Source organism: Saccopteryx bilineata, chromosome 2, assembly GCF_036850765.1.
Source record: "Saccopteryx bilineata isolate mSacBil1 chromosome 2, mSacBil1_pri_phased_curated, whole genome shotgun sequence".
Classification (NCBI taxonomy): domain Eukaryota; kingdom Metazoa; phylum Chordata; class Mammalia; order Chiroptera; family Emballonuridae; genus Saccopteryx; species Saccopteryx bilineata.
In genome coordinates, this window is record NC_089491.1 from 357,291,913 (window position 1) to 357,305,482 (window position 13,570).

A 13,570-nucleotide genomic window follows, 5' to 3' on the forward strand; every position below is an offset into this window, starting at 1 on the left:
TGTAGTACAGGGAGTGAGGCTGTGTGTGTGCATGTATGTGTGTGTATGAGACTGGGTATCAGCGTCCTTGCTTGGCGCACGGCGGCGCAGTGGGCTGGTCTGGGGGGCCAGAGCAGGTTGTGGGCCCCCATCCAGCAAGCCCGACCCCTTCCACGGGCAGGAGGGGAGGCGGTGGCGCGGGTGCCTCTAGGACCCGGCGGCGGCCGGCCGCTATCCCCAAGCCGCGCGAGTGAGCATGTGCAGAGCCGGGTGCCCGCTAGCCCGCCGCTCGCCGCCCGCCACCCGCCGCCCGCCGTCCGCCCGCCGCCCGCCGTCCGCCCGCCGCCCGCTCGGTGCCCGCTGGCTCTGCGGCCGCGGCTCTGCCCAGACGTCCGCAGCCCCGGGGAGCCCGGCAGCGGCGCCCAGTGCCAGGGCCGCATCAGGCTGCTCGCCGCGGACATCCCGGGGGCGTGTGGGCGCCAGGGGCACTCGGCTCCGGGCACTGCGGGGCTGCGGGCTCGCCGCCCCGAGGAGGCAGGCGCGTGGCCGCTACAGCGGGCACTCCAGCCGGCCGCGATCGCGGGTGAGTCCTGTCTCCCGGATGCCCCAGGCGGGACACCCGCCCGGACTGCGGGCACGGTTTCCCCTGGCTGGCCGCGGACGAACAAGTTTGTGTAGATGTGGCCGCGAGCGCGGTGGGACTGCACCTGCTCTGGGTTCCGGGCCGGCTGGCGGGGGCGCCTTTCTGGGGCAGAGAGTATGAGTGTGTGCGCGTAGCGGGGAGCGCTCCGGCCGGATCGGGCTGGGGCGGGTGCGCAAGGTGCCCAAGCTGATTCCCACTCCTAAGATACTGAGAGACCGTCCGTTTCCCCGGAGGGAGCCGCGGATCCGGTACCAGGGAGGGGACGAGGACACGATTTGGGGTGCGCACTGCCTCTCCTAGAAGGAGACGTTTACCTAGCAGCAGTTCCCTCTCGTTCCGCTACCAAGCCAAAGCCAGGCTTCCGCTCAGCGGAGGGTTTTCTACAGCGCCTGGTGAACTTGAGCAGAGGCAGAAGCTAAAGCGAAACGTATGTATTTGGTCCGGAAATCTACCCCAAGTAGAGCTTTGTATTTTCCCAGGTGTAGATGGAAACTCACGACTGGTGGGTGCTGATTGCGTTTTTCTTTTTTTTCCGAGGTGGCTTTGGAAGCACCCTGTCTCTGTGTAACCGCGAGATTGTCTTTTTCTGAGCATCTGTGGCCCTCGGATGATGCCTGCTCTGCTCAGTGCTGGTTTGCCCCTGAGGAAGCGATGGCAGAGAGGGGAACTCTGTCCTTCTGTTGAGCTCAGGCTCTTAGGAAGGCTGGATGTTAGGGTTCCAACCCCCACAGCCGTGTCCTGGGACCCAGCTGCTGCCCACACTCACGGGGTTCCCAGCTGCTCCCAAGATGGACAGACTCAGAACTTCACTGTACTTTTCTAACAGCAGTAGATGCCATCGTCCCTCTTGTCATTCCTCTTATCTCTGGAACAGCACGCTTCAGTTTATGGAGACACTTGAGTTGCCCCGGGTTGGGATACTACGCCATGGTTGAGATCAGGAGATGGGGCTTTTTCTCCTCTGAATTGCTTAGGTTATTAGGCTCAGAAAGTGAGGGCTGGTAAGGAGTGGAACAGAGGAGGCAGAAAGCTGGCTTATCCTGCCCAGCCTGCAGCAGCCCCTACCTGAAGCTTGCAGGTGTTGGAGAGAGGGCAAGGGGAGATGTCTCTCACTACCTCAAATACACTTAGCTTGACCCTCGGAAGTCCTGTGGAGAAGGTGCCCTGATGGGCCACCTGAGCCCAGAGGTTCTACAAGGAGGAGCAGTTGTGCTAGTTTGTGGAGAGTGTGTTGGTCTCCCAAGCACACTAGCCAACAAGACGTTGGTGAGCCCGGCAGCTCCATCTTCCCCAGAAGGAGACCCCTGGTCCTCACCTACTCCTGCATCCTCCTATCCCCAGCAGGACCATTTCCACAGCTTCTCTAGAAGGAAGAATGTCTTATTTGGGGACATTTGGATGTGGATCTTAGAGCCCTGCCCTGTGGCCTGCCCTCGTATCTGGTTGGAAGTGGAGAGAAGCCTGGATTAGGCAAAAGGCCAGATCCCTCTCCCTTCCCTCCTGTCTGCCTAACCAGGCAGAAGTGGCTACTCTGGGCCACTAGTTGGTTGGCTGATAAAGCCTGAGCCTCCAGCTGAGTCAGTTAAGGCCCAACACTGGGGAGAAAGTTGCAGAGCTTGTTCCTGTAGGGTCACCTGAACAGGTAGCACAGGGCCTCCAGGCCAGATCGAATCGTGTCTGATCAGGACCTCTAGGGAAGGGGTGCTTCTCTCTGTAAACACTCCTGGCTTGTGCTCGTATTTGGCTCAGATCCCAGCCAGTCTTGATGAGACTGGATTCCTGACTCTTTCTCTGGCACTACGCTGAGGTCAAGGCCAAGGACTTTGGGGCAGCTCAGTGTTTAGGCCTTCAGGGTCTTTACCTGTAAGATGTGTATGATAATCAAGCCCACAAGCAGGGGGCAGGGCTGGACTAGACGCAGGCCATGAGTGCATGAACGTGGCCTTTGACTGCCTTCTCCTTGGGGCTCAGTGTCTTGCTTTCACATAGTTTGTACTCATCTCTCCTCGTGACTTTAATAATCCACGTTGACATACTGCCTGCAAAATTATCGGAAGTGTGCCACTTTTGGAGAACGTAGTTAGGGAGGAACTGTGCCTCCTAGTGTGGATGTGAGAAGTGGAAGAAAGAATGGGCTAGATTAATTTTGTAAGTTATAAAATGCAGTGCACCTATTGGCGGCTTTTAAGGTCTCTCCCTTCCACTTTGCTCCTCTTCTCCTGCTGCTAAAAAGAGGGAGGGCATTGATAATGGGAATGCCAAAGGCATCTTGGGTCTCTTCCCATAGCACGAGTTTCTCATCCCAGTGACGGTAGGCACAGCAGACAGAGAGCCCAAGAAGGGCCAGGCTGACTTTGGTTGGGTACTCGACTTGCTTGCCCAGATTGTTTTCAGATCACTTAATGGGATCTAGGCAACCCGCAAGAGTGCACCACTAGGTAGGAGAAACATATGACCAACTGAACGAAATAGGGTTCTATGAAAGAGGTGATCCAGAGGTAGTCCAGGAGAGGATGTGATTGTTTCAAAGTGCGTTGGGCTCCCACCGGCTCCCACAGTGGTATTCTGTCTTTCTTTGTAGCCCTGGCCCCTGGCATGGTGCCAGAAAGAACACACACCTCTGATGTTGAACAAATGAAGGCCATGTGACATAGTAAACTTAGAATTAGGAAACTAAAGTTTGGTCTAACCATAGTTATTTGTCTTTGGTCAAGTTAACTGGCCCTCTTTCTGTCTCACATTCTGCATTTAGTAAAAGGAGATGATAATGATTTTTACTTCACAAGTTTATGGGAACATTATTCATTTGCTGATCTGTTCATTCATTCAACACAACTGATAGTGTGTGTAGGTACCTTGCAATCTCTAATGTGGCATAGAAAAATTTATTCTTATTTATATGAATTTCAGCAGTAGGTTTGATGAAAGATTCCTCCCTCCTTTATATTGAATGGAGTTTCAACCTTACTATTATGGTTTATACCTTTTAAGCAACATTTCTTACTTTGGACCTTTTCACTTAAACAGTCTAAAATTCAGAAGATCAAAGCTCTGCTACTTTGTCCTTGCTTCGGCAATATGTATACCAAAGATTTACCTCTTCACAGTTAGGACACCCATATTTTTCAGACCATGTCCCACCCAAGGTCCAGTAGATTTATATTTAGTAGGTCCTTTGCTCCCTTTCTGAGTTTCCAAGACCCAGAGGTGTAGGACCCCAGGATGAGGGCAGCACATGGCCCTAAGTATTAAAGAGTGACTAGCAGGCACAGATTTCCTGAGTGCCTGTCCTGTGTGCCACTCAGAGGGGAGCAGAGATACTGACTATGTCTGCAAGGGGCTCACAGACTGGGAGGAGAGATAGGCAGAGTAGCAGCGATTCCTGACGCCAGGTGGGACCAGATGCAGTTCACAGCATCCAGCCTTGCCATCCAGCCCTGGGGCAGCTCTGTTCCAGGGATCAGGAAAGCATCATGGAAGAGATGGCATTGGAGCTGACGCCACATTGATTATTGGCCGCAATGCATTTCAGAGCCATGAGACGGGGCATAGGCATCTATGACCAATGGAAGAACATGAGGGGGCACAAAGCACTTCCTGCTGGACAGAGGACACTGGCTGGGAGATGGCATTTTGGAAGCAATGATGAAAGGAAGGGGCTAGGAGACTAAACCAAGAAGGGCCACTCAATGCCAGCTGAGGAGCTTACACGTGGCAATCTGAGTGCTGGGGAGCCATTGCAGACTATAGCATTAGTTCTTTATGTTTAAAAGATCTCTTTCTTAGGTCCTGGGAGTGGCCAGTCTTTTGGAGGTGAGTAGTGTTCAGATGAGAGCCCCTGAGCTTGAGCAGAGCAGAGGCAGGCTTTATTGGAGTAGGAAAAGACAGGAAGGGGTCATTCAGAACGCTGAGCCCAGCTGGAGGCACCCCGGCGTGACTTTGCTGAGGTCTGAGGACTGAAAGCCCTCGCTCCCGACTACCAGTCATAGAGAATGGGGCTTGGAGTACCCATCTCCCTGTCTGGACAGCAGCATGTTCCTTTGTCTTTATGGCTCTCACCTCCCTAAGAGCCCGAGAGGGTCACAACCTCACTGCAGTGGTCACAGTGGCTGAAATGCTTCTGGTGGTGCCTGGAGTCATTCACCTCTCACCTGCCACTGCTTGCCCTCTCTGGCCAGCAGGTGGGAGGGAGGCGGAGTCATGTGACTGAACCCCAGTGGCCACTGGTCATGCCTGGGCCAGCTCTGAGCTCCTTTTCAGACCTCCAAACCTAGGTGAGAGGCAGGTGCCATCTGCCCAACACCCCCTCTCCCTCATGGTCAACATCTGTCTGACACCCAGATAACAGCTAATGGAAGAGGGCTCAGGTTGGCGGAGTCCCCACCTGGGCTAGGCTCCTGCTCTCTCCCTGAGACCCCCAGGAGCCCCTTTGTCCTATTATTTTCCTCTAATCCCGAGAGGGGACTCAGGGTCTCTGTCCCCTAGGCCCAGCCCTTCTCTGGGGTGATACTTGGCCTCTAGAAGGCTGCTGGCCATGGCAGAAGGCGTCCCCCAGGCCCAGCCCTTCTCTGGGGTGATACTTGGCCTCTAGAAGGCTGCTGGCCATGGCAGAAGGCGTCCCCCAGGCCCAGCCCTTCTCTGGGGTGATACTTGGCCTCTAGAAGGCTGCTGGCCATGGCAGAAGGCATCCCCCAGGCCCAGCCCTTCTCTGGGGTGATACTTGGCCTCCAGAAGGCTGCTGGCCATGGCAGAAGGCATCTAGCTTTGTCCAGCCTAGGACTTACACTCAGCCCTGGTGCCCCTCCCAACAAGGCCTGAGCATCAGGCAAGGGTAGAGTCCCTCATGGTCCCCCTGAAGCACTTGGCATGGTTCCAGGAAGGGAGGTGACAGATGGGGATCACGGCTCAGGAAGAAATGGTGCCGACTTCTAGCAGGGGAGGGCCCCAGCAGGCCAAGACACTTACCCAACATGGCAGTCTCTGGGAGGTTTGGCTCGGGGACACCACGTGCAGCACCGTCTCCAGGAGTTTGGGCCTGGCCTGTTTTCAGAAAGATGTTGACGGAGACACACTAAACTCCTTTCAGGAATAAATCTTGCCTTGTGTGAAGCCAGAGCTGGAGTGGGAAAAGAGCAGGAAGCTTTGTGGTCACGGGAGGGGCTCTGAAGCTGGTGACCTGGGACTGAGTGCTGGCCCTGGATTGTCTGACCTTGGGCAATGCACTTCACCCAGCTGAGCCTTAGAGAGACCTCGGCTCTCAAGGTGGGTAATCAGGGCGTCTGCCTTGCTGGGATTTGTGGAGGGAATGAGATGGTGCAGGCAAAGTCTCCAGGAGCCTATTTATTAACACTGCAAGTGCTTAATAAACGGTGACATGGAAAAATAAGGCAATTTCTAATAGCCACCTTAGCATGGGACCAGCTTCAAGTAAGAATAGGATACTAGGCCCAACCCGGGGCATAGAGGCTAAGAGGCAGTGAGAGTAACTGATTTCACCCATGGCACAGCCACTGCAGGTCAGCCCTCCAGTGTGTCCTTGTTTCCCTCTCTGCATTCATGACCAATGTTTGCAGCGGTTTGTAGGTGATAGAAGTTTTACTCCCTGATTCCACCCCACTACAATGCCAATTTATCACCATTTAACAGATGAGGAGCTCAAGGTGCCACCCTGTGCAGTGATTTTCTCAAGGTGGGTTTGCTTTACTGGAGAACCCGCCGGCTTTGAGGCACGGTGGGAATAGCTGAGGGGCTCCCAGACCCAGTGCATTCAGGCAGTGGCTAGATACTCCCCCCCGCCAGGGGTAGGTGAGTTCTGGGTATGACTGGCCTCGGGGCCTGGCAGGGAGCCCTTGTACAGATGCACCCCTCACCCAGCCCACCTCCAGGCTGCTTTTATGTTCAGTCACTCAACAATCAGGTGCCAACCCTGCCTTGCTGTCTGTGTGCAGGGATCTGGGGACGTGGTGATAAATCATGTGCGATCTGTGCCCTAGAGCGGCTGCCAACCGGGAGGAGAGGTGGGCATGGCAAGAGTGGGCAGTGATTGGCAAATAAAATATTGTTGGGAAGTGTGGCAGAAGTCCAGGACAGGAGGACAAGTTTCTAATACTTTGCAGATCCAGGTCCCCCAAGCAGCCCACGGCAGGTGTTCTGGGCCGGGAATTGGCTTTGTGATTTTAAAAGTTTGGAGTGGAGGCCTGCTTTATAGGAGGCCTGGGTCATTGAGCTCCGGCCTGAAAGTGGCTGACCCTTGCCTTCACGCCCAGCGTCCACCTCCCCAAACCAGAGGCAGCCCGTCAGGGGAGGGGAGGCTCCAGAGAGAACTTTGGAAGGCCTTGGAGAAGTTGGGTATTATCAGTGGAATCCTGATGGTAGCCTTGACTATACCTCGCACACTGTACTACACCCCAACTCCTAGCTCATGTCCAAACCTCATCTATAAAACATGCATGGGACCCACACTGTATCTTCAAAACTCGGAACTGTTAATCCATCAACCACATTTCTGCTCTGTCTTATCAGGACCTTTCTTTCCACAGCAGAAGTCCTTCCTTCCCCCCCCCCCTTTTATTTTAATGTTAAAGAGCTTTTTGCTGCTAGAATCCTAGTCCTTTAACCAGAGCCCTTTCTCAGCAGACTTGGAAACCCCTCTCTATGGAATTACAGCAGAGACAGGTTAACATATAAACCTCAGGCACCTTGTTAACTTCCATGTGTTTGCAAGACCTCAGCTGCGTGAGGCTGCCTGCTCTAAGTGTGCTCACACATTGCTCCATGTCTTCCGCATTTCAGGCTAAGCTCCCACAGCTCTGGATAAATGGATCTTGAAATTTCATTGCCGTGTAAGACCCTACAGGAGCAGGTTCCAGATATCAGGATCTGCCTATCAATTTATCTTATCATTCATTTTAAAAAGCATATTCAGAAACAAAGAGCACTGAGTGAGCACCTTCACTGTCTGGCCTCATGCTGGGGACCAGAGTTGCCAAAATGAATAGGGTGTGACCTCTAGCCTTCAGTCAATCACAGCCCTTGCCAAAATGATTGACAAGTGGATAGACAATTAAAATTGGCCCAGGATGTGAGTGTGAGTCAATCAGTCACAGTCCTCTCAGGATGACTGACAAGTGAATAAACAATTAAAACCATGCGTGCTGGGATGGAGGACAGTTGTGGGCTGTGGAAAGACGGAGGAATCTATAGCAGTGGGTGGGTGGTGGTCAGGAAAAGTTCCTCATAGGAAGGAACACCTGGGCTGAGCCTTGGAGGAAGCACAGGAATTCATTAGGCAAAGAGGGAGAAAAAGACATGAAAGGTAGTGTGTATGTACGAAGGCACCCAGACAGATGTGCTGTGGTAGTTGTGCTGGACCCTGGTTGTGTTTCTGTGTGTATGTGTGTACACGTGCACACGCTCACGCATGAACGCGTGATGGGGAAGCCGAAAGAAAGGGCCTGGCAAGAGATGAGCTGAATGCGCCTGATTGTGAAGGGGTCTGTGTGCTGTGCTAAGGAGCTTGGAGTTTATCCCAAAAGCCACGGAGAGCTATTGAAAAGGGTTTTAAGCAGGCGAATGCTGTGATCAGATTTGCGTGTTAGGAGGCTCACCCTGGCAGCCCTGTGGAGGGTGGATCGGAGGGGCCGAAGCTGGAGACAGGGAGATCAGTCAGGATTTCTTGGGATTTTCTCTGTGGTTTTACAAATCTGCTGAGGCAGGCGGGGTGGGCCTGGCACACACCAGCTTAGAAAGGCAAAGCTCTGGAGGCCCTGGCACACACCAGCTTAGAAAGGCAAAGCTCTGGAGGCCCTGGCACACACCAGCTTAGAAAGGCAAAGCTCTGGAGGCCCGTCTGAAATGGCTTCCCGACTCAGAGTTTAATTCCACCTTCATTTGCTGATTACCCAGCCTGCCACCCCCGCTCCAGCCTAAAGGACCAGCCGCCTGTATGCCCACATCCCTGCCCTCCCCAGAGGCCTCAGAACTTGGCAGCCGTCAGTGTTTTGTCAGAAAGGGCCGTGCTGGTCTGGGCTCCTCTGGATCTCCCCCCTGCGATTCCAGGCCATGGAGCCCAAACATTGCCTTTCCTCTCACACCTGGCCGGCTGTTCCCAGCACACAGAGCAGCCATTGAGGGGCTGCGCGGGTCTGGCGGCGGTCCCGGGCCACGTTAGTTACGGGCAGCAGCTTAGTCACGCTCTTCGGAGCCTTTCTTTTTGGGACAAGCCTGTCCTTGTGCCTGAGAGCCTTCCTCAAGCAGCAGCCGAGCCCCAGGCAGCTGCAGAACCCTCCTGCCAACCGCTAACAGCACACTCAGAGGCCCTGCTGGTGGGAACCAAAGCTCAGCATGAGAGCTGAGTCCTGGGGAGTCGAGGGGGACCCTAGAAGGCTGCTCTCAGAGCCCTTCCACCTTTTCTACATCAGGTGCCCCAGCCCCGATTCGCACGTGCAGGGCCCTGGGTCTGTCCTCTTCCTTTGGCCCCTAGCCCTCAGGGAGCCACCAGGCAAGTCCTCTCCCTTCCCCACATCGGTTCTGGTGTTAGGCTGACCAGACACTGTGAAGCAGTTTCTAAAACACAGCCTTCAGCCCCAGTGTGCCCCTGGGAGTCGGCAGATTGCCCTCACGTGTCGAGCACCTGCTGTATACTCCTGCCCCGGGTGGGTGCACTTATATGTGATGCTGTCTCGTCATAGGTTGGGCTGTCCATGTAGTTCAGAGTACAGGCTCTGCGTACAAACCGTGCCTCCTCTGTTTACCAACTGTGTGACTTTGGGAAAGTTTCTTTGCCCCCTTTTGCCACAGTTTTCGTCTGTAACCTGGGGATATTACAGTGCCTACCTCACTGGATTGGTGGGAAGATTAAATGAGATAACCTGGGTGCCTGACACTTCATAGGGATTCGGCACAGAGCTGCTGCAGCTCCCCCTCTTCCACGTCACTGTTGTTACTGCATCTTCACAGCTGCTCAGGGAACCGTGTTATTCCCATTTTATAGGTGAGGAAGCAGAGGCCCAGGACGTTAAGTAACTTGCCCGATGTCAGAGAGCTGGCCAGTAGCAGAGCTGAGATGTGAACCCAGCCCTCTGGCCAGTGCTTCTGCAACACAGTCAGCCCCTTTGGTAAACAGAGCCAGTCATGAGGGGCTTCTGACCCTGGAGCAGTGGGAGTGGTGGGCCCTCCTGTTTCATCTAAGTTCTTTTTCTCTACTTTTCCAGATTTCTGAGCCAGAACATGAGGGTCAGTAGAGCTCAGGAATGGCAGAGGTCCTGACACTTATGCAGAAGCTGCAGCTGCAGGGCCCAGAGGCCGGAGATGAGTGATGGTACTGTTCCAGCACCTGCTGAGAACAGGGCAGGAGGAGCAGTGACCCCGGGAGAGCGCAGGCTGGCTCCAGAGTGCGAGATGAAGCCTCCGGAGGCCCAGGCCTCCCTACCGCCCGGGTGCTAGGAGCCGTCCCCAGGCTCCAGCTAGGAGCCCTGCCTCCCAGGGGCATGGCCAAACTTCTATTCCGACTCCAGAAGTTTCTCCGCCGAACACAGTTCCTGCTGTTCTTCCTCACAGCCGCCTACTTGATGACCGGCAGCCTGCTGCTGCTGCAGCGGGCCCGAGTGGCCCCGCCACAGGGTCCCCGGACACCTGGCTCCCTGCAGGCCTTACCCGTGGCTGCCATGGCCCTGGGCGTGGGCCTGCTGGACAGCAGAGCCCTGCAGGACCCCCGTGTGAGTCCGGAGCTGCTGCTCGGTGTGGACGTGCTGCAGAGACCCCTGGCCCGGCCCCGGCCTGGACCTCGCTGGCTCCGGAGCCGCAACTCGGAGCTGCGCCAGCTGCGGCACCGCTGGTTCCACCACTTCCTGAGTGACCCCCAGGGGCTGCCAGCCCTGGGCTCCAAGACCCCCCAGCCAGCTCCCAGCAGCCGAGGTAGGTCCCCTGGTGAATTTGGGAGCTGCTCTCAGGAGCCGGGCTCAGGGTCCCAGGATCAGCGGCCCCTTTCTCTGCCCTTGGTGCAGCCTGGCCTTCACAGACTGCGCCTTCCCTCCCGCTCTGCAGGATACGGGAAGGGCCTCTGATGTGAAACCCCTTGAAGTTTTGCTCACTCACCAGCTGGACTTCCACATGCCTCTAGGCCAGGATGTGTGAGCCAGTCAGGTAGATCTCAGGATTTGCATTGGATACAATCCTCGTTTTGAATCTTGGCTTCCTCACAAACTTGTTGGGTAACCTTGAAATGTCGTTTAACTTCTCAGGATCCCTTTGAACCGGAGATAGAGATACCCACCTCAGGGTTATTGTGAGGATTAAATGGGATAATGTAGAGCAATGGTTCACATAGTGGGGTCCCAGACCAGCGGCTTCAGCATTACTGGGGAGCTTGTTCCAAGTGCAGATTCTCAGGTTCTCCCAGATTTGCCGAATCCTGAATTCTGGGAGAGGGGCCACAGTCTGTATAGCCACACTGCCCAGGTGATTCTGATGTACAGCTAAGCTGAGGACCCCTGGGCTAGAAGACCTAGTCTATTATTTGGCATTACTGTGTACCTATAAATGTACTATTTACGGGTACTATCATTATATTCCGATATTACAAACTGAAGCACAAAGACATAAGTAAATTCCCAAGGTTATGATTCTCTTAGTTTGGGTTCCTAGAAGCCAGAACCTCAGTGCACATGTTATATTTGGGATGTGATCCCAGAACACTGTTAGGGAGTGGGAAGTAAATCAGGGAAGAGAAGACAGCCAGTAAAGGGTGGGGTATAGAGCAGGTGGGAACTTGGAACAAGGGCTCATCATGCATCTCAAGGTGCAGTCTGGAAGCCACGAGGTTTGGGGGACATGGGCAAGCATTGATCAGACCCATTGTAATCACAGCTGAGATTTTAACACGGGGTCAGCCTGGATTCAGGTCGGGGCTCTTTGCACTGAGTGATATAGGTTCTGTACATGCCCCAGTAATGGAGCCTTTATGTGATGAGCACCCAGAAAGTGTCATGGTTGTTGTCATCCCTGTCCCCACCCCTGTAATGACCCCATTCGGTCCTGTCTCCACCCCATTTGGTCCTGTACCCTGTCACCACCCCATTTGGCCCTATACCCTAAATCACAAAGGGGAATTGCTTGCTTAACGATAAGAAATGTGGTTGGAGAATAGAGCACTCAATGGCAAAATATAGGAAGAGATGAGGTAAGAAGCTCATCTTAGAGCTTGGGCTTTGGGTTCAGGTCTGGTGCCTGGCTCAGAAAGGGCGATGAGGGGCCAGGCCTAGGACTTTCACTTTATTCTGAGGATAATGAGAAGGTTCCAGGGAACAGACAGGAGCCCAAGCTTTCCTTTCATTAGGAGGATGATCCTAGTGGCTCGGTAAAATGTAGACTAGAGGACCATGCGTTGTTGTCTGCATAGAAGGAAGTCTCTTCTAAAATCATGTAGGTCAAAGCCCTCCCTCACTGTGGGATTTCCAGTGAGGCTTTCATGGAGACATGAGGAATTGATTCTGCAACTCATTTTATACAGGTATGATTTCTGTAAATTCTCCTCAACACATCCAGAAACTGGGTCTCTATGCAGGTTATACCAATGTGACTCATTTAGACTAAAGTGTAAATGACTGACAAGGTCAACATAGATTTCTTGAGAGGAAGCCATAGGAAAAGCACAGGTTTTGAAAACAGACCTGTGTTCCTGTCTTGGTATTGCCAGTTCTGGGCTCTATGACCTTGGGCAAATTAGCCGCAATTCCTCTATTGCTCTCAAGCTACACTTATTGAGGATTCATGTCTGGGTCTGTATATGTACTACTCACCATACACTTCAGGATCTTAGGTGGAAGAATCAGATAGAAACCCAAATGATTACTACACAGCATGACTGGGGTATGACAGAGGCATGTGCAAAGGGCTTTGGGTTTATGAGACAGAAGTGACTAGTTCTTTATAACCTGACTTCAGGGTGACTGGCCAGCAGAGGGGAGGGCTCAAGGTTACCTAGTTATAGCCCTGGGTGTAGAGTATGTATTCCTAGGAGAACCAGTAGGTACCCCTTTAAGACCTTTACAGTGACTTAAAACAGATAGAAGGGGCTCCAGTGAAGGCTGAAGGACTGTGGTTATGTCAACCATTCTACAGCAGTATAGTCTTATCAGTTGTTAAATATTGGAATGATTACTACCCTGAGTCCTTGGGATGCCCAATTAACTCTGATTGCCCTCCCCAGGGATCCCCCAAACCTCCCCATGACCCAGCGAATGAAAGGCCTGGTACAGCAGGAACACCAGGATCCAGATCAGTGTTGAACAGTGGCAATTCGGAACGGGCAGTAGGTTATTAAATATTTTTAGTATTCCCCAAGGTTTTAGGAAGAATATGTACTCTGGGAGTGACAGTAGTATCATCACATGGCTGGAAATCTTCTGAGAGAGAAAGGAGAAGCGTGGCAGTGACCTAAAATCCTCTGGGCGCCCCCTTTTCCTCTGGGGGCTCTGGGAGCCCTGCCCAGCCAGGCAAGCATTACTGGTGGAGAGTGGCCCACAGTCCAGCCCTCAGGACAGCTGCTGGGGCTGCAGACAAAGAGGGCGTCTCTGAGGCGCGGGCAGCTTGCCATCCTCCTGAAAAGGGATCCTGCAAACTGCGGAAGCTGCAGGAGCCTCTATCAATCACTGAGCATTTCATTATACCTTGGACAACATCCATAATGGAATAAAATGTCAGTAAGTTTACTAAGGGAAAAATAGTAACTTCTTCATAGCCAGTTTGTTTTTTATTGATAGTAATTTCCAAAGACATTCCAATATCTCCAAAGCCATCATTAATAGCTTCACGGCATGTCCATTTTGATGTGCAAATGAACAGATGTGGAGTCACAGACAATAATGCATTGCCTCCATTTCAGCCGAAAGCAATAAATCCGCCTCAGAATGTGTCCCAGTGTATCCCCCTCGGAAGTCCTTTTCTTTC

At 53.4% G+C, this 13,570-nt stretch overlaps 1 protein-coding gene across 2 annotated transcripts in view; it reads left to right on the forward strand.

Moving 5' to 3' along the window:
- The first annotated feature begins 272 nt into the window (after positions 1-272).
- WSCD1 (WSC domain containing 1) overlaps positions 273-13,570 on the forward strand; it is a 46,159-nt gene continuing 32,861 nt past the window's right edge. Inside the window, exons 1-2 of one of the 2 annotated variants that reach the window (XM_066262937.1) lie at positions 273-562; positions 9,835-10,537. In XM_066262937.1, coding sequence (XP_066119034.1) covers positions 10,111-10,537 — 427 coding nt within the window. In that variant the 5' untranslated portion in view covers positions 273-562; positions 9,835-10,110. Of the gene's footprint in view, positions 563-1,030; positions 1,050-9,834; positions 10,538-13,570 lie in introns of those variants that run through there. The other variant, XM_066262939.1, reaches the window with a different exon arrangement.